Below are 21,248 nucleotides of genomic sequence, written 5' to 3'. Positions count from 1 at the left end.
ATTGAGTAATTGGTCTGAATATGTAAATGAGTCTCCCGTTTGATCCAATTTTGTAATTTTCTCAAAATTTAATCGACAAAAATACTAGTTTTAATATAATTTTACCTACATTTAGCGTCAAATCAAATACAAAACATTATTAAATCTCTAACTAACAGACAAACCATTTGTAGGAGATGTACCACACTCGTAATGATCTAAAGTTGGAGAACATGCGAAACTCGCCACAGAATCAACAGACTCATTTCCTTCCCAATAATACAAAAACATTATTAAATCTTTAACTTACCAAAAGGCAATTAAATTCTTCATAATACTTTGCTATACTTCACCTTATTTTTTGAAAAACACCTTATTTATCTTTCTTTATTGTTAATTTTCTTTTTTGAGAGAAATTGTTAAATTTTGTTAATTTTCTTTTTTGAGAGAAATTGTTAAATGTTTTTTTTTGTTATGGTACATGGTTGAATTGGATAATTTGTTAGGGTTTGTTTTATTAGTTTTGTAAAAGAGAAAAGTAGGAGAGGTTTTTGAAGAGGGAAACCTCCTTTCAAACCCCTACCCTTACCCTCTGCTTCATCTCTGTTTTTCAGACTCAGCCATGGCATTCTGTTCAACTACATAGGAACAATAGCCCAACGGATGAAAAAGAAAAAATGCTTCGGTTTGCTCGTTATAGCCATCAAATTCATCTCCGCGAGCTAGGCTTCTCCTCTTCCTTTGGCTTTGGTTTTGTTCATATGGGTTCCAAACCCTTTCTGAAACCCGCATCACTACGTTATCTTTCTCCTCCTTCGCCCTTTTCTTCCATTAGTCATCCGTATAAAACCTGCAAATGCCTGCTACCAGTGGTTTGTTCTGAACCAGTTTCTAAAACCCGTCCCTATTTTCTTAAAACTAATGGCTTGAGCTCCCTTTCCACTGTTCGAGCTCCAGGTATTTCTCCCTGTCTACTTATGTCTTTATACGGATAAATGCATGTTTAAAGCCTTGGCTATTGAATTTTGTTCAATTTTTCAGTTCATATTAAGGACTCTCAAATGCTAAAAGTGAATTTGCTGAGTCTAAAGCCCAAATTGGAAGAGGTGGGTATCAAAATGGATGAGTTGTATCCCGGGCAGCATAATCACTTGTTGTGTCCAATGGTAAAGCTTTTCATTCACCTTATTTTTGCTACAATTTCAGTTTTCGTGCTTTAGCCTTTGTTTGGGAGTTTGGAGGTTAATGGAGGTGAGAATTAGAAATTAACCTTGTTTGGGAGTTTATAGGATGTAAATGAGGTTAAATGTTTAAACTGGAGGGAAAGGAAGGTTAAGCCCTTGTTTGGGAGGAGGTTAATGGGAGTAAATGGAAGTAATGGAAGGTTAATTATTAAGTTAACCTTGTTTGGGAGTTATTTTTTGAGAGTAAATGGAGGTTAATGGGGTTAAATGTTTACTTCCTCTAACCTCCAAACTCTAACCTCCAAATTGGGGGTTAATGGGTGTAACGTAAAGTTTTTTAAAATTTCTTGTCTCTGCAGAGTAAATGTTTAACTTCGTTTGGGAGTTTAAATCTGGAGGGGAAGGAAGGTTAAGATTTACTCTGCAGAGACAAGAAATTTTAAAAAACTTTACGTTACACCCATTAACCCCCAATTTGGAGGTTAGAGTTTGGAGGTTAGAGGAAGTAAACATTTAACCCCATTAACCTCCATTTACTCTCAAAAAATAACTCCCAAACAAGGTTAACTTAATAATTAACCTTCCATTACTTCCATTTACTCCCATTAACCTCCTCCCAAACAAGGGCTTACTTTTCTACTTCTGGGAACTGAAAGGATTCATACTTTTTATTTTTGGATTTATTTGTTCACTAGGGAATATAATTCTCAAAAGATCTCCCTTTTTGTAATTGATATAACTGGCAATATCATCTAATCCATTCATCATTAGTTGTCTGCCTTTTCTACCTTCCTGTGAAAATAAAGCCTACAACTTCTCTGCATTTTGCATAATTTTCTTACCAAAATCAAGAGTTATTCTGCAGCTTTTATCAAGTACCTCTATTCATGAATGCTCTTAGGCATTCATTTCTAATCTTTGGGTTCCCTTTTTAATTTATGCTATGTTTTTTTTTGGTGTGTATTTATGCTACGTTTTTTTTTTTGGTGTGTTAGTGCAATGGCGGTGATTCGGAGGAGAAAACATTTTCTCTTGTTATTGACCCAGATGGGTATGCATTTGTAGCATTATTTACTCTATTTATATTTTTTATTTTGTAGCAGGTTGATGACTTTGCTTTTCTTTGATATATAGGAGCAGTGCAGCCTGGACTTGCTTTCGAGCTAAATGTGGTTGGAATGGTGGAACAAAGGTAAGATGGCTGCTCAATGAAACTTGAAACTATTTCTGTCACTTATTGTTGGAAATATTCTTCACTGCTTGTCTTTTATCAGCTCATGGCAGGGAAAAATTCTACATACAAGAGCTCAATCAAAACAAAAAACTTGAAGTCACAGATTAGAAAAATAACTGTGGAGAGTCTCGAGTTGGAACCACTGTGCAATGAGGTTGTCAGTCTCTCGTTTCCTTTCATTCTTCCTATTTTTAAACTCATCTCACAGTTTGGTGTTGTGGCATTTATATCCTCTTTCCAGCACCTGAGGTTTATTTCTCACATGATCTCTGAAATTTTATTATTAGATTTAACCTTTGCGAGGAAATTTTGGTTGTAACAACATCATTGAGTTTTATTTGGTTCAAAATGGTCAATATCAAAATTGTTTTTTATCTGATAATCAAGTCTACTGCACCATTTAATCTATTTTTTTTTTAATTGTAGCACTATTTTTCAAGAACATTATTTGTTGCTCATGTCAAACACCTGTCTTATATCCTATGAAAATGTAGCAGTAGTTACCTTCCTCGAGCTAATAAAGAGTATATTGACTTTAACTATAAAAAATCGAAGATAGTGACTGCTCTAATTGTGACGAATTCAATGAGCACATGTGAAACGAACCCCTAGTATGCCTAGTGATTCAAGTCTAGTTGTGGTGTGGTTTATTTTAGCCATGTCATCATATTTTAGTTCTGCCCTGTATGATGTCTCATGATTGTCTGTAAATATTGCCTCTTCTCCTCCAAGAGATCATGTTGGGTTGAGCCATTTTCATTATGGAGGATGTCTTTAAATATATACTGCTACTCTTTCTACAACTTCTTTTGGTTTGGAATTGAACCTTGTGACTGCCCATTGAGGTTGAAGACTCTAAAAGATTGGGTTATATGAGCTTGCATACCTATAGCTATTATTAGGTAGTGGCTAGGCATCTATGAAAGCATGTCTAGACCATGTCATTGATATGCTAATTTGATACCTATTGAAATAGGTGACTACAATGTCAGGGGATGTTTTTCTATTTCATAAGATTTTTAATTAGTCATACCAACAGGGTTGTACAAGTGTCAAAAGAATATGGATTTTTTTGTAATTAAGCTCATGTAGTTTTTCTACCTTGTTCAGTTATGGGGAACCGTGGTGAGATTAGATCATCTCTTAAAATAATTTTTCCTGTTGAGAGACATTTTGCCTTTCTAGATATTGAGTATTTCTTTTGAACTATTTTCTTATTTTCAGTATGGTTGGAGGAAATTTTCCATGAAGCAAGATTCTTTTATTTTGTTTACATTCTTATTGTAAGATGTCCTCATGTAATTGATGTGAAATTATAATATTGTCATTTTCTATCATAAGTTATTGTCAGCTATTAATATGAAGTGGACCTTTAACTATCAGCTTGAGCTTTTAGCTAAAACGGTTCCATGACATGGTATCAGAGCCAGTGTGACCAAGTGGTCCAGGGTTCGATTCCTGGCAGCTCCATTTGTTGAGTTATTTGCGGGACATGGTAATATGGGCCTTTGTTGTCATGCTTCAAGCCCAAGTGTGCTTTCACGTGTGGACCTTTAACTATCAGCTTGAACTTTTAGCTAAAACGGTTCCATGGCAGTTATCATATGAAAGATCAACAACTAAAGAATCCCTATCCCGAACTTCAACCACATTCTTAATTTTGGCCAATTATTTTAATTTTAGAAATTAGGGGTGGAAACTTAAAAATCCTTAATAATTATTGCCTTCATCCTCATTTCATTTAATACTCAACATAACTATTCCCTTTAGGAGGATCTGATAGAGGCTAAAAATTGAACAAAGGATGTTCATCTCCATCTTTAGGAGGCCTCGGTATTTGGGAAGGTTAAATTTAAGAGAGATGAAATGAGTTTTTAACCATATAGTGACTGATGAATGATAAAAAGGGGCTCCTAAAATTAGATGGTTAATTTTGCGTATGCATAACTGACCATGTTTGCCCTTTGTAGCCGTTGGTGATAAGGGCATCTCTCTTTTTATGGGAGCTTAAAAACAAGAATTCGAATATTGTAAAAGGTACAAGTGTTCTTAAAAATGACCTTCTTTGCATGGAATGTGAATACAGACTGCAATTGTGATATCTTTTATCCTTTAGGCTTTACTTCAATCATGCATAAATATATGGACTTTCATTTGCAGCCGTCTTTTGCACAGTGTTATTTGCATTGACTTTACATCTAGAGTGTACTGGCGTTCCTTCGGCCTATTCTGGTTTATTTTCTACCCTTCTTTTTGCTGATATACCATTTTCTGTTGTTTTTTCAGCTTGTTGGTTATCTTGCTGAGCGGTTAATAACAGAAGAGACATTGCAAAGAAACCGTGTCATGCAAAGAAGTAATGGTGATCAGGTGTATAATATTTCTAAAATAAAAAAAGTCTTATGGTCCTTACCTATTAATTATGCAGTTGGGATTCAAGTAGACCTAAACTAAATGTGAACTTATGAACTTTCAAGTTTTGATTTCCCTGAGGTCCACCTTTTAATTAGTTAGTGTCTGGGATTTATCACGCTGAAGTAAATTTTTTCATGTTAAGGTCTTATTCTCATGTATTAAATCATTTTATCTAGTAGTTCAAAAAATGAAAGAAATTTGCAGATGAAGAGAGCAAATTGTTGCCTTCTTTTGGTGTATGGAATATGGATGAAAGAATCACTGTTTATTTATGCTTTGACATCCTAGTTTGTGCCTCATGCTCCTGTCTACCAGATTTTTTTTTTTTTTGATGACAACAGGCTTGTTTAGCAATGGTAGTCAAATATGAAGTAGATGGTTGTCATATATGAAGTAGCAGCATTCCTAATCTAACTTGTGCATGATATTAAGTTAGTTATTTAATTTAACATGACAGTATTTCTTCCTCGTCTTGATTCTTTCTATCTTATTGCCAGATTGCTATTGCATTTACTTATTGGCGAGATGGATTGCTCACTAGTTGCAAGTATCGAGATAGCAACAAGAAATTTTGGCAGGTAATTGTTAAGTGCTAAATGCTAATGGTTGTAAAAATGCAAAAAGATTTTATTCTTGCTTATCTATTTTTAAATTTTCAACAAATGGTGGTATCTGCCCTTAAAAGCTTTCGACGAGCCTGCATTGGCAAATTTCTTCTACGAAATTGCTCCTTTTATTATTATTTTTTTAATTTTATGGACGATATCTAAATAACTTGTTGTCTATGCATTTAGCTACGAAATTATGAGAATTTCTAAATAGTTATTTATTGTCCTTCTGAAATTTTCTTGCATTACATGTTGATACTTCCTGTTTGCCTCTTCATAGACGATCTCTTGTTTTGATCATTACCCAAGCCTTCTTGGGGTGAATTGCACCAATGATCACTGAAGTTTGGGCCAATTTCAAAAAGGTCACTTAACTTCATTTTGTTTCAATAAAGTCATTGAACTTTCATTTTCATTTCAATAAAGTCATTCCAATCAATTCAGACAGAAAAATTCATTGGAATAGTGACGTCATTACCATGTTGGAAAAAATTTAGTTTTACATATAGCATGACAGCCACATGGCAACACTTGTATGCCACATGACAACCAAAAAAATAAAAAATAAGTTTTTTGGCTGTCAAGTGACAATTGACAGTTTCAAGCAGTTGAATTAAGCAAACAAAAAATATAATTTTGATTTTTTTCTTCTTGTCATGTGGCTGCCATGTCAGTATTCTAGTGAATTTTTTTTTTGTCTGAAATGGACAGAATGACTTCATTGAAATAAAAGGAAAGTTTAATGACTATTGAAACAAAATGAAGTTCAGTGACCTTTTTGAAATTAACCCCAAACTTCAGTGACCACTAGTGCAATTTACCCAGCCTTCTTGGGGAAATGGGTTAAATGCATCATTGGTCACTGAACTTACATGGTTGCCCCAAAATGGTCACTCAACTTCAATTTGTCTCAATAAAATCACTAATTTTTGGGGTTTGTCTCAATCAGGTCACTCCAGATTTCAGTGATTAAAAAGGCATCAAAATGATGTCATGGTTGATACGTCAGCATCGATCAACTCAGATTTTCATCCAAAACGACAAGTGGCACCTACATGTTGGTTATTATTAAAAAAAACTAAATTTTGTTTTTTTTTTTCATAAAAAAACCCGACACGTGGCTGTCAGGTGCCGCATACGTGGATGTCATGCATCATTTCAGTCAGAGATATGAGTTGACTCGTACTTATGTGTCACCCATGTCATCATTCTAATCCCTTTTAATCACTAAAATCGCCGGAGTGACCTAATTGAGACAAAACTCAAAGTTGAGTGATTTTATTGAGACAAATTGAAGTTACATGATCATTTTGAGACAACCATGTAAATTGAGTGACCAATGGTGCATTTAACCCTTGGGGAAATATATTTGTGAAGTTTTATGCTTTCAGGGGTTTAAAGTTTTTTAATAATGGCTAGACATTCTTTCCCATCATGATCATCTCTTTATGAATTATCAATGGCTGCCATGAATTTGAACAATTGAAGGAACTTCCACCATTTGCCTCTTTCTCTTTTCTAACTCGAGTAATTATCCTGACATGGCTCCTAGCCGATGAGGAAGTTAGACTTGACTTTTCCATTTGGTTGATTAGCACTGTCATGTTACTGGACAAAAGTAAAAGAAAATAGATATAGAAGCCGAGTAATCACCTAAAAAAGCAAAAAAATAGCTATTAATCATCATCATAAATGTTTTAAGTAATAGGATTTAGAACAACTTATGCAATTTATTTCTGTTACTCATTCTGAAGCATCTTTCGTCCGAGAAAAACTAGAAGGAAGGAAGAAAATTTGAAGGTTGTTGCTGCAATGCTCTCTCCTTGCTTTTATACTGGTGTTTCCTACTCTCTCTATTTGGTCCTCTGCTTTTGCATCATGTCTTTCCTGGCCTCCCCACCACTACCACTGTGTCCTATTGTCTTTTAGTAACTCTTTTGTTATGGTCCTGGGATCTTTTTATAGGACATGTAAGATTGCATGTTTATTTGACTTTCTACCTATGATTGCTAAGGCTAGTGCTCAATATGGAGAACCCTAAATCTCTTGAGAATTCTTTTGTGAAAAACACTTGTTATTCCTTTCATTATCGCATAAATATTACACGCCATAAGGCAGTAACTCTGAATTAGACATTTCCTACACATATAACTGTTCTTATTATAAACACATACATAAAAGTAATAAGACTAAGATATAGGAAGACATTAATAGATGGAGTGTAGTTTTCTTCTTATATCGCCCATGATTGTAACATTTGTACACTTGAATTGGATTGATGTACATAACATTACTCCCTCCCTTGGAATTGAGCTTGTCGTCAAGCGAAAAGGTAGGAAAGGGAGTTTCATCTGTCTGAGATCTTCCCAGGATGCTTCAGTTGGTGAAAGGTTCTCCCAATGAACTAGAACTTGAGGCACACCATGAAAGAGGTAGTGGTCCAAAATAGTTTGAGTGGGACTGAGTGCACCATTATGAACTTGTGGAATGGAATCATGGCTGTCTTTATGATATTCTTTTTAAAAATAAGATATGTGGAACACTGGTTGGATGCCGGATGAAGGGGGAAGCTTCAGTTTATAGGCAATCTAGCCAATGCAATTGACAACCTTGAAAGGGCCATAATGTTTGAGCCAACTTTGGATTAGAGTGACCCTTTAAACAGATTGGCGTTAAGGCTACAATTTCTGCAAAATCACGCGGCTTTGGAAAATGCAGTGTCTGTAGAAAGAGTCGTACAATTGTTTCATGAGGTTTTGAGTTTGAATTAATCCTACAAATTGGTAAGCACCTGGTCACGATCTATAAGGGAAAAATAAACTCCTTCTGTCTTGAGGAATGGTGTGGACTGTAAAGAGAGGGGAAAGCTGCTGTTGTAACAATACTCTGCCCATCACAACCACTCCAACCATTTTTTTTGGCCGATCACTTGTGACATTATAAATACATTTCCATGTGCATTAATGATCTCTGTTTGACAGCCGGTGTGGGTGGTAGGAGGAACTGAAACATAATTTAGTGCCATTCAACGAAAAAATTCAGTCCCAAATATACTGGTAATTGTGGCATCCCGCTGACAATAGTTTCTGAAAGACCATGGAGTTCAGAAACCGTTAGTGTGTGTAAGGCTGTGATATAATGAATACAGGCTGTCACAGCCTGTCTTCCATATACAATTGTATATGTCCATATACAGCTATTTAGGCTGTCTTTGATAGAAACACAAAATAGGAAACAAGTAATCGCAAGTAAAGAAGGGGAAGGCGATTTATGTTATTAATTCGAAAAGATAGAAGAGATACAAGAAAAGGCTAAGCCTCCATAGGAAGATACTTCCCTCTCTACTCTAAAGCAGAGCCCTTCAAACAATGCAGAATGATAGCCAAAAACAGCCTGCCCTTCCAACAAAAACATTCCCCTCTAAATAACGATCCACCTAGACCTGCTAGCTACCAAAAAGTAGTAACTAACTGTGCCACCTCACCCCTATGCATAACAAACTAAAAGTAATCAAACCTCATCCTGCCCCTATGTATACTTCTTTCTTCGGGTATAAACTCTTAATTCCCTTGGTCGACGGGCTAGTTGATCTAAAAGCCCCCCATAAGTTGCAGGATCTCTATCAGTACAGTACCACCTGCTTCAGATAAAGTCTTGGCCTCAAGACATCAATAGGAAATTGACGCTCATCACAAACTCGTCTTCCCATGTGGCCTCCTCAACCCCCTTAGACAGCCATTTGATTAACCACTAAGAAACGGAATCACCATGCCACTAAATGATGCGAGTAGTCAAAATCTTTCCAGGGGAAACAGCAGGATTCGAGTCATCAAGTGCAAGCTCAAGGGGTAAATTTGAGGAACTAGATGTATTCGGGAAGAGGGAGGAAGCTGCAATTTGTAAGCGATAGGACCAACTTGCGAAATAATCTCGTAAGACCCAAATAAGCGAGCCGAAAGCTTAGAAAAAACTCTACGGATCATTGATTGTTGGCGATGAAGTTTGAGCTTTAAAAACCACATTCTCCGACAGCAGAAGAGGCTGGACGATGATGTTTATTTGCTTGGAGTTTCATGTGATGTTGTGAATGCAGTAAATGCTCCTTAAGTTGTTTCAACGCCTCATCATGATCAAGGTCACAAGCAACACATAACAAATAATGGTTGGGGGAGGGCTGCCGTGAACTACCTCGAAAGGGGTGGTGTCAGTAGAGATATGGTAAGTGGTGCAAATAGGTTAATGTCCATTAGGTGGGTTCCAACTCTCTCCTCATTTGCAACTGAAGTTCTAGGTGGTGTAATTGCGAATCTTGTGTAATTAATTTCATTTATTTCTTGGGTAGATGCAAGGAAGGCCTTTGGATTTTATTGACAACAAGGATATAAAAGCAACTTAAATGGTCCTGCTTGCTGATGCTGGAAGCATGTGTAATTACAAGGCTAGATCAGGTTTAAGCCTTAAATTTAAGGGATGCATTACGAAAATATGTTCCAACTCTACCTACCTACAAATGGAATTCTCAAATTTATTCTATTGTTATATTCTCTAAAAGGAAGATAATAAGGCTATTTGTGTGGCTCTTGAAAATTTGGATCCTAAGCAAAATTTCTAAATAGAAAATTCTACTAATGAGATAAGAGACCTACTAATACTATCATTATTTTTTGCGTAATTCAAATTCTGCATATGTTTTTTTTTTCAGGAAAGTGATACAGAAAAAATATTTTATGGGCTAGATGATATCAAGGAAGCTGATGATATCATTATTGTATGTCTTCTTTTCCATTGATCAAATGTTCTTTATATGTAATCTCATTAGTTATCATCAGATTTGTATTTCTGATTATAGGTTGAAGGTGAAATAGACAAGCTTTCCATGGAAGAAGCTGGGTTTCGTAATTGTGTGAGTGTCCCTGATGGTGCCCCTCCATCAGTTTCCCAAAAGAATTTGCCATCAGAAGAGAAGGTCTGGTGAAGTTTAATATTCTAATTCATGCAATCAATATTTATATCTATATTTGTCAATATAGTAATATTAGTTCTTTTATGATCTCTTTCCCATGAGACATGTTTGAACATTGCATGGTTAATACAACTTGTTCACTTGACTTTTGCTTCTCCTGAGTGGGAAATTGTTGATAAACAAAAGAGTTAAATATGGCTAACAGGATTTTGAAACAGGTAAAGATGAAAAATGGCTGTTTATGAAGGGGAAAAATAAGAACAGACTATGGCATCTCTCGTATCCACAAAACATCGGCCTAGGAAGTAGGAACCAAAAACATTGATATCTTAAGCCACTGATTTGGAGTTCCAATGGCTTGAACCTCTTATCACATTTTCTATGGAATTAAATGACAATGATTATTGGAATCTCCTTACTTTAATATATACAATGGGATAAAATCATACTAGAATATTATATTCTCAAGAAGAAGAAAAGCTATCCTGATCTCTTTGCTGATTAGAATTGTATGTTGCTGGCATCTGAATGCCTCTTGTAATAACAGTGGTACTTTACCTACAAATATTGTTACAATTTTCTTGAGTTGTAAACCATATCCATGTATTCTCCAGGATTCTAATGCATGCAGTTAGAGAACCAGTCTTACCCTGGTTATAACCAAATCTTGTTGGTGCAAACAGAATTTAACCTCTTGTATTCCTAACCCATCCATGCAGTATATATTGCATAGCGTATTTATTTATATGTATGACACCTTTTGTTAATATGTTAGCATTGCGAGAATTTGACATGATATGATACATGCTGGGAGATGGTAGATATACCTTCAGTATTTATTTGCAGTATGCATACATGTTTAGACGCAAAGCTCAGTGTTACTGCATTTATCAGAAGCTAACAAATCAAGATGTATAATTTTTTGGTCTGAATTGCTTATCTAAGTATTGGCTTTTCTATGAAACTCTTTAAATAGTTTTGGAGTCTTTTCTAGCTGATCCAGCCAGCAGGAAGAATAGTGTTTTTACAACAGTACTTTGAGGTTACAGGACTGCAAATTGGTATTCAATTCCATGTTTAATTGTGAAGAAAAAAGTTTCTCTAGACTAGAGCAGTGTTAGATCGACGGTTATACATGAGTAAAAGGCAAACCCAGTGAACAAGGCTCCCATCTGGTGTCTGAGGAGGGTTGATCCCATTTGGGCTTATTGTGCACAATCTTCCCTGCTTTCTTTCATGACCTTATTTTCCCAATTCGAACATGTGATGTCATGTTAAATGACAGCAACCATACTGTTGCATGGAGGCTCACCCTTTCCTATGATATGAGTCAGAGTAGAAAATGTAAATTTATCTTTGCCTGTTCAATGTAAAACTACTATCTTTTTTGGAAGCCTGGTACTATTTTTTGGCACTGCCTTGTCAAACTTGGAAGTGCTTAGTCAATCATAATATTGAATATGCCTTGTCGATGTTGTCATCAGAATGATAAAATTATTTGGTGATTTTATCTTGGGAACTTGGAGCTGATTATTATTCTGTATTCTGTGAAGCTAGGACACAAAATATCGGTATCTGTGGAATTGCAAAGAGTACTTGAAAAAGGTTAGTAGAAATGATCTCATGCTTCTGAATGTTAATCTCCGCTCTCTTGTTTGGGGAAAATAATTCATATTTCTATGTATTCTTCTCAAGGATGATTATATGTATAATTATATCTATCATGTATACATTTGATATATTATGGAAGTCTTAATAATAATGATAATACGGTGACAATGACAACAATAACAATAACATACAAGCTCATATATGAAAGGCTTTGCAGTTTGGATGATATTGAAATATTTATTCTAATAGGCATCTCGCGTAATACTTGCCACTGATGGAGATCTGCCTGGTCAAGCTTTAGCTGAAGAGCTTGCTCGTCGTATTGGAAGAGAAAGGTTTGCCCTTGTGTGTGTGATAACACCGTTGAGCATCATCATCGGATATAAATTTATACAAGTGGAATAATAATTTTTTGTTTATGATAATGCAGATGCTGGCGAGTTAGATGGCCAAAGAAAAATAAAGACGAACATTTCAAAGATGCTAATGAGGTCTGATTGGAATGCTAGCATCTCTGTGTATAAGTGATTAACATAAAGGTGTCAGGTTCAATTAGAATTTGTCCAGGACTCCAGGGTAATTCTAAGCTAATGATAGAATATGGGATTATTTAAAAAAATGATGGTGCTTCAATCAAGTAGCATGTATTTAGTGAATTAGAAAGTAATTCAAGCTAGTAATCTTCCTTTCTTCATCAGCTTTACCGATAAGACCGTTTAAGCAAGACTGCTTATCTTCGCCTTCCTCCCCATTCCCTTCCTTAGACCTAGGTGCCCACCTTCCACCAATTACCATGAACCATCATACACTTTCTCGATGTATCAATAGTAAGGCTAAGTGATTCGTTTAGGTTCGGTTAGCATCGTTCCCTGTTTGAATTGGTATTCATTCTTAAAGGGCTAACAAGAGCCCTAAAACGAAACTTACAGACTTCGTGAGGGACATTAAAAAGACCTCAAAATCCGTGTCATTTTTCCTCTTTTCTAGGCTGCTGTTTCATAACGCAGTCATTGGTTATGCAGCTTTCCATGTCATCATTAGTATGCATCTTTTACTGCCATTTTCATATGTATGTTTCTCTGGTTGGCAGGTGTCACAAAGAATAATATTTCAAAATTACCAAAATAACTTTTGCAAGTCGTTTTTTATTATTGAAATGGATGTCACATTATTTGTCAAAATTTGCTCAGGTTCTGATGTTTTTGGGGCCTACTGCATTGAGGGAAGTAGTTCAGTGTGCAGAGTTGTATCCTATCCGTGGATTGTTCAACTTCAGGGATTATTTTGATGAAATTGATGCATATTATTATCGCACTCTTGGTCATGAATTAGGCGTTTCAACTGGATGGAGGTCTCTAAACGAATTGTATAATGTAAGCATTGTAATTCTCAATTTCATCTTTTACTTTAACACACGGGTTTCTCTTTTTGACAGCAAAGGAAACTGATTGCTTGGATTCTTATCTTCAAAAATTAAATATCTTCCACAATTTTGTTTTTATATGATTGCACATAGATATAGATGGCTAAAGTTGTTAAGTGTTTCTTTCTATAGATTCCTTACTGATTTATAGAATTAAATTTTGAACTTTTGATTGAGAAGTATCTCCAATGCTGTTATTGGTCCGCGAATAGGATGTCGTCACATGTCTTTTAGCAACAAAATACATAAATTCCCTTGCTTTTCATGTTGTTTGAGTCACCTATCCTTGAAGCTTAATGGTGATTTTTTAAAGATCACCCTAACTCTCTTAATTCTTATTTGAATGAAAACTCATAATTAATTTTATTGAATATGATCCTCCCTTTAAATAGACAAAAATCCTAAATGCATAAGGATCCTTATTTAGAGAAACTCCCAAATAGTAAAACTCCTGAATAATAAACTCTTAAATGATAAGACTCTTAAATAATGAAACTCCCTATATAATAGAACTCCTAAACAATGAAAATCCCTAAATAATAGATCCTCTAAACAATAAAATATTAATAGTAAAGCTTCCTAGATAAGATCTTGTAATATACAGAGAGAATAAGATAATACATATGTTAAACTATGAAAAGGTACACTTATATAAATATAACTACTTTTCTATGATTAATGATTAAAGGATTCCTATATTTAAGAGGTTTTATACATCTATAGATTTGATATCTATACAAGTATTACAACAACTATAGACCTATACATTTATAATTCTCTCCCTCAAGCTGGAGCATATATATTAATCATGCCCAACTTGGTACATATAATTGACCCGATTTCCCAATAATGCCTTGGTAAATACATTTGGTAACTGGTTCCCTATCAATACATGTGGAGTTGTGATTGTACCATACCATCTAGCTTTTCCTGAGTAATATGTGTTTGGTTCTTTTGTTGAATACGATATTATTGGCAATATAAATAGTAATAGTTGTTTCATTGTCAAACCACAACTTCATTGGTTTCATTTGAGCAAACCCAATTTCACTATGTAGATGATGTAGCCATACAAGTCCACACATAAACTGTGCCATAGCCTTGTGATTATGCACTAGACCTAGATACCACACGTTGCTTCTTATTCCTCTAAGATAAAAGATTGCTTACCAAAACATAAAATACACAGTGGTAAAACGCCTATCTGCAAGATCTCCTACATAATCTGCATATGTGAAATCTTCTACAGTGTGATGACCATGGGTTTTAATATAACATACCACATCTTTGAGTACCTCTTACATATATTAGAATATGATAACAACATCACAATGTGAAGTTCTAGGAGATGACATGAATTGGCTTATAACACAATGAGAAGGCAATATCAGGGGGATTGATTGTAAGATAGTTCAACTTCCCAATTCTTCTTCTATACTTCTTAGGATTTTCAAGTAAATTACCACCTTCAGCTTTCAACTTCACATTCGGTATCATAGGCGCATCACATGTCTTTGCCTCAATCGAACCATCATAATTTAATAAGCCTAGGCAGTATTTCCTGAGTTAGACAAATTCCCTTAGGTTGCGAGAAACAATTCCCAGCTTGCATAGTAGAAAACTCAATGCTAGCAGCTAAATCTGATTCTATCCTCCATGTAACTCCTATCAAACACACATCTCTCTCAGTTCATTTAGTTAACCTCTCCAGCAAGCTTCGCCCTCTACAAGACCCCAACTGAAAGCACATATATGCAGAATTCGTTTGAGTTCCCCTTTGCTAACATAAAACTATGTTGAATCCATTTCATAAACATGGAGCTCAACTACTGTAACACTGATCATTGACATATGAAAAATTGGGTTTCAATCTTTACCACTATTGGTGTTGGCAGCGCAACACCAAATTATGCAATTATCATGGAAATCCCATTAGAGAAATCATACCATAACGAAATTGAAAGAAGTTCAAAATAAAGGAGAACAAGATAGTGGGTTGGACTTCTATAACCTGGCCATGTCTATGGCATGTGATGCTCTGTATGGTTCACTGCCATAACTCTGCACACAATGATGAAATCAAAAGAGCTGGTTATGATTCTATATATACATCATGCAACCTTTATAGCATACAGTGCCTAACAACTAAATTTGGAAACTCAGCACCTTTGCTTCATCACAAATTACTCTGATTGTATGCATGTCTTTAAATTGGGAGAAAAATTTGTGTTTGGCTTCTGTATAGTTGCTGCTTATTAGTTTATATGGGTTCCACAAGTCTTTAATATAAATGGCACATAAGCATTTCTTTTTTCTGCTAAAACTCATTCTTCATTCTTAATGGTATTAAACAAAAGAATTCAAATGGCACATAAGCATTTCTGTTTTCTGCTAAAACTCATTCTTCATTCTTAATGGGATTAAACAAAAGAGTTCAAATGGCTATATTTGAGATCTTTGAGTGTATAGTTGGACTAAAGAAAATATCAAGGACTTGAACTTTTAGATCTGTAAATTTTATCAAGATACTACAAAAAGTTCTAGGTAATATGTATCCATTTAGTTGAGGAGGAAATTTAGTACCTTATCCCTTTAATATATGGGCTGGCAGTTCGGGTCGCTTCCTCTAAATCAATTTGTTAATATTCCTAAAATATTTGGAACTCTAATAATAAATGTCTCGGCATTTGAACTGTTCCTTTTTATTTTTTGATCTTAGGATATGTTCCATAATCATTTAGTTCATTTTTCTTTCTACTTTCTTCAAATTGAAATCCTTTGCATCAAAATTATGTGTAGTTTAAAAGGCATATGTTTCTTGTGTTAGGTTGCAAGCACATATAAGCTGTTTGGTTATGTTTGTGTATATAGAGTTCTGTAAAACTGGGCATCACATGTACTGCATCATGCTTTAGGACAATGAGAATTGTTATAGAGCATGAAAAGAGAGAAAAATCCATGGGATACCATGTAGATTATGACCCGACATGAATATATTTACTTAAGAGCAATACACATATATGTAAATACAAGGTTCTCCTTCAATAACGGAGACATTTTAGGCCCACAGCAGCCTACAGCAGTCTTATAGCAGCCTAAACATGCTTTAGCTGACTTAGGCATGCTTACATTTATTACATTGATTTATTATGTAACACTCCCCCACAAGCTGAAGGATGGATTTTAATCATGCTTAGCTTGCTATAAATACAGATAACATAGTCTTAAAGACAGTAAACTCAAGATATTTTAGAATATAAATTATAACAAACCCCCTCAAGCTGTAACAAAAACAATGGTCTCTTGAACCATATGCATGTCTTAAACTAGTTGGTTTTCTCATGGGTCTTTTTAACTTTGATTTTTAGATTCACACTTCTTTGAACTGTTGTCATATGACTTCATGTCTTGATCACATCATTTTTTGGTTACTGGACTGGAAGCTATAGTCATTTCTTTATCAATAAAATAAACCTTGTACACAAAGATGACACGTGAATTACAAATGAGATTCTAGACCACATCATAGCAGGTTGAAATACGGTCTGATTTCTGATATTGAAGGCGTAGTTCAACAGTAGTTTTTATGATTCAAATGCTGAGAGCAATATTGCTTTCATGAATTTAGCAAACAGAAGGCAATGTTGCTGCTTCTTTTTATCTTTTATTGAAAATTTATGTAGATTGGATCCAACTTCTGATCAATTTTTAAAGTCTTTGGTAGTATTGCTTAAGTTACAAGCGTATGTTGATGGCATTACCTTAAACGCTGTTCTGAAATTAACTTAAATAAACCAATCTAGTCGAAGTGTGCTTGTCACTCATCTGAAATCACCACAATGCTGTTCTGTTTTGATCAGGTTATGCCTGGGGAGTTGACTGTAGTTACAGGGGTTCCCAACTCTGGTAAGAGTGAGTGGATTGATGCTCTTGTGTGCAATCTGAACAGCAATGTTGGCTGGAAATTTGCACTTTGCTCTATGGAGAACAAAGTAAGCTATTTCCTTGGCACTCTCTATTTTCATTTGCATGGCATTGATGAAAGTCTTTGCCGTCTTTTTCAATATGCTACGGTCTGAAAATGTATGAAATGCCACCCAACTGATTTTGGAATGTAATCAAACATGGATTTCTTGGATAGCTTCTGGCAGTTGCAAAAATGAAGGAGCATTTTTAAATCCCTACTAACTCTGTGTGCTATTTGAGGAATAGAATATGTGTAGATTCTATTTGTCTTATTACCAATGCGGTACCATGATACAGAAATACTTAATTAATCAAAGTTGAAAAACTGTTTCTGTGGACTTCTAGTTAACTATCGACATTTGTCAAATTTTTTAATTATAATGATGAGTTTTTTTCTTTCTTTTTTTAATGCATTTCAACCTCTAATATGATATATTTATGCACAATGTCCTTGATACAGGTCATCTTACTTGTGTAAATTTGCTGCCGTATAGGTTCGGGAGCATGCTAGGAAACTATTGGAGAAACGCGTAAAAAAGCCCTTTTTTTCTTCACGGTAAGTGATTAATTTGTCATTATGTTATGTGCTCTGAAAGTAATAGTTGCTCGATTGCTTGTTTCCACATTTATGGATATTTTGTAATTGTTTAAACTAACAAGTTGAGTATCTTTAAGCCAACTTTGTTAACATGCAGTTAATAGAATACATCACTTGCATGGACCAGTCTGCAGCATCATGCTTACCATGCACATAATTCATGCTTCAAATGTCTGAGATATGAGTCATTTTTCTCATAAGACTTCTTTGTTTATGTCATCCTTGGGTATATATCTCTTGGCTTCACCCCTTGGATAAATTAGTCATAGTTTTTCTATTCAGTAGGATCTGCCAATGGGTATATTTTTCTATTAATGACAGAGAAGATTGTGAATAAGTGGAGAAACAGAAAGTTGTTTATTGGTTTGGATAGTTCTTTAAAATGTTATGTTTGTTCATAGCTTGCGTATAGGTATTGTTAGCTTTAGGTTGCATTAATGGTCCTTTCTTGTTCTCTCTTCCTTCCTTTCTTTCTTTTATTTATTTATTTTTATTTTTTTAATAGCTATGGAGAAAATGTTGACCGGATGAGTGTTGAGCAGTATGAGGAAGGAAAGCAGTGGTTGGATGATACATTTTACCTGATAAGGTGAGTCAATTTTTAAATTTAATGTTGACATGAAATTGAAATATATTCTTTACTTATCTATTATGATTTATCATGGAAAGACCCTGCATAGTTGTCGTATGTGGTTGAGGATGGGTTGAATCTCCTTGTTACTGCTTCGAGTATGCTGAGATTGTTAATGTTTATAGATTAGCAAGACAAGCTGTCCTTCATTAGTGGCACATGCTTTATATGCTACTGAAGATTGTTATCTTGATATACATTGAGCTTGTCCTTGATAGGGCAGTATACTGATCTGAAGGTTTTTGGCCGTTTATCGATACCTATGTTGCATGGAAATGGAAAAGGACACAGGAAATGGTAATTGTAAGAAAATATAGTATACAGAAATGTGGGGGTAACATGTAAATAATAAAAACGTATGAATGTTTTATAAATTAAAATTGCAAAGATGAATTTGTAAATTCTTTTTATATATAAGACGAAAATAAATTTACATAAAGTTACATAAGAAGGAAAGAAAGAGGTTTGCCATTGGAGAGATCGAGGAGGAAGATAATCTAGAAATGAGTAGGGATAATACAAAGTATCAGGCGTATGATGAACTGATTTAGTGATCGGTTAATGCGCCGATTGCTTTGAAAAATTTAGTTTAATTTAAGAAATGAGTATCCAATTCTCTTAAATTACAGAAACATGGCCTGAAATGTTTGGTACAAGTTTCTGAAAGTTTCAGTTTCCAACACGTTTTTGAAAGGTGGAGACTCGTTAAACCTGAGTTTTTGTGCAACATAGTTTTCTACCTCCTTTTGGTAGGTTCAACCAAAAGCTTTTATTTGGTCTCGAAGGAACGATATGCATGCTGTCACTTTTGAGAAAAAGACAGTAGCTGACATTAGAATTTTGCAAGATATTATTTCATACAGCAGTTTGCTACATATAGATTTAGTTAATCTGTTTTCTGAGGAAGCCTGTACAGCTTGATATTCTCCTACTGTACTTAAAAAATATTTTTGCAAGCGATAATTTCAAATTAAAAAATTTAATTCCATTATTCAAAATTTCAGAAGCTTATGCAAGTTTATCTGCAATTCACTATGCAAATAATTTTTATTGTTTATGTGTGTGTGCGTGCCTTGGCCCAACGGTAAACGTTGTTGTCGTGTGACAGAGAGGTCACAGGTTCGAGTCTTAGGACCAGCCTCTTGCCAAAAAAAAAATTGGCAGGGGAAGGCTTGCCCCCAGTACACCCTTGTGGTGGGACCCCTCCCCGGCACCCTCGCTTAGCGGGGACGTGTAGTGTACAGGGCTGCCCCCTTTTTTTTTTTTTTTTTTTTTTTTATGTATGTGCATGCCTGAGTGTGAGTGTGTGTTTGTGTGTGTGATTGAGAAAATGCATGAACATGCGTGAATGTTACTATAAAGAACTACTTGTACTTTTGTTGCATTTCGCCTATTCACGCTTCTAACTTCTCTTTGCTATATCCCATTTACCATAGAGCCTAGGCATCTAAAAGTGTATACCCTGTGGGACCTTGATCAGTTGATGCTTATCCTGCTTCTGGAATCCCATATACCTTAATTTTGCAGTCATAGGTTTGAACGCTTAAGAATTTAAAGTGCTCGCCTTTTGGAATTCTTGTTTCATCACTTGGCCTGGAATCCCATATACCTTAATTTTATCTTTAAGAATTTAAAGTGCTCGCCCAAAATTCTAACTTTTTAGCCTCAAGTTCAGTTTTCTCATAAAACTATATCCTCATGAAACATAATTCATATAAAGGGAAGCAGATAAATATTGTATTGTGGCTTCAAGCAGATAAAAACTATCTTGCTTGTCTATTCTGGTTAATCTTATTCAGTATATCTAATCAATTGATGCTAACCGTTTTTCATCTTGGGACAAATTGAAATTGGGGGTGGATTTGAAGTGGAATTTAAATCATTAGTAAAACATGGGAGAGATAATAGTTTTTTAAGTATTTTCCATGATATATTCAATAAATGGCTTCAAACCAAACAAAAAGGCATCTGTTGCTGAGCCGCATTATTGCGGACAGACCCAAAAACCGCTGGTTGCCCTTCTACATGTACGTTTTCGACATTTTGTATTTGATGGATAGCTTTCCATTCAACTTGCTGCGGTTATTATTTGTGTGCCTGCTTACTTTGTAACTAGCCCTTAAATCATAAGTTACCACTAGGAACTTCTGATACAGGAGGGTTTCTGTAAGCAGCAATGAACTAAAACCGTTTTTATGTCTTTGTTGGATACAAATAGAGTATAATATTATGAGGATTGAATTGTTGCGACTGTTGGAAATCTCTGAACATCTATAGTCTTCTCTCAGTTCTTTCCAAAGTCCTATTGCCCTTGAACTCGGCTCTTTGGAATGAGGTTGAATCCTTTCCTCCCTGTTATTCTTTGACTGTTCTTCCTAGTTTTAGTCTGGTAGGAAATGCAATATGTACTTAGACAAATCTAGATGATATTGATTCCATCTCTTTGATCGTATCTTTGCATGCTTTACTATAATAGTCTGCCATGCCAACCATTTGATTGATTGCAGAAAAATGCTAGATGGTTAAACATTTTCTTTTAACTCAAATTGATCTCTTGTGGAGCCTTGGGAGATGTGCTATTTTTCAACATTTTGGCTTTTTATGTTTTTTTTATAATGCTTAAAAACTATTATTAT

The 21,248-nt window shown here is 35.0% G+C and overlaps 1 protein-coding gene across 2 annotated transcripts in view; it reads left to right on the top strand.

Annotated features, from left to right (window-relative positions):
* Window positions 1-465: 465 nt before the first annotated feature.
* The window catches only part of LOC136200770 (twinkle homolog protein, chloroplastic/mitochondrial), a 37,032-nt gene continuing 16,249 nt past the window's right edge, over window positions 466-21,248 (top strand). The window contains exons 1-16 of one of the 2 annotated variants that reach the window (XM_065991208.1): window positions 466-936; window positions 1,021-1,145; window positions 2,159-2,214; window positions 2,298-2,355; window positions 2,438-2,554; window positions 4,684-4,767; window positions 5,310-5,390; window positions 10,123-10,188; window positions 10,270-10,386; window positions 11,941-11,988; window positions 12,244-12,329; window positions 12,425-12,485; window positions 13,185-13,367; window positions 17,278-17,409; window positions 17,878-17,939; window positions 18,487-18,570. In XM_065991208.1, the coding sequence (XP_065847280.1) occupies window positions 657-936; window positions 1,021-1,145; window positions 2,159-2,214; window positions 2,298-2,355; window positions 2,438-2,554; window positions 4,684-4,767; window positions 5,310-5,390; window positions 10,123-10,188; window positions 10,270-10,386; window positions 11,941-11,988; window positions 12,244-12,329; window positions 12,425-12,485; window positions 13,185-13,367; window positions 17,278-17,409; window positions 17,878-17,939; window positions 18,487-18,570 (1,640 nt within the window). In that variant the 5' untranslated portion in view covers window positions 466-656. The remainder of the gene's footprint in view (window positions 937-1,020; window positions 1,146-2,158; window positions 2,215-2,297; window positions 2,356-2,437; window positions 2,555-4,683; window positions 4,768-5,309; window positions 5,391-10,122; window positions 10,189-10,269; window positions 10,387-11,940; window positions 11,989-12,243; window positions 12,330-12,424; window positions 12,486-13,184; window positions 13,368-17,277; window positions 17,410-17,877; window positions 17,940-18,486; window positions 18,571-21,248) is intronic. The other variant, XM_065991213.1, reaches the window with a different exon arrangement.

This window comes from Euphorbia lathyris, chromosome 1 (assembly GCF_963576675.1).
Source record: "Euphorbia lathyris chromosome 1, ddEupLath1.1, whole genome shotgun sequence".
Classification (NCBI taxonomy): domain Eukaryota; kingdom Viridiplantae; phylum Streptophyta; class Magnoliopsida; order Malpighiales; family Euphorbiaceae; genus Euphorbia; species Euphorbia lathyris.
Note: the sequence above shows the minus strand (reverse complement) of the source record. Positions and strands in the feature narration are given on the sequence as shown.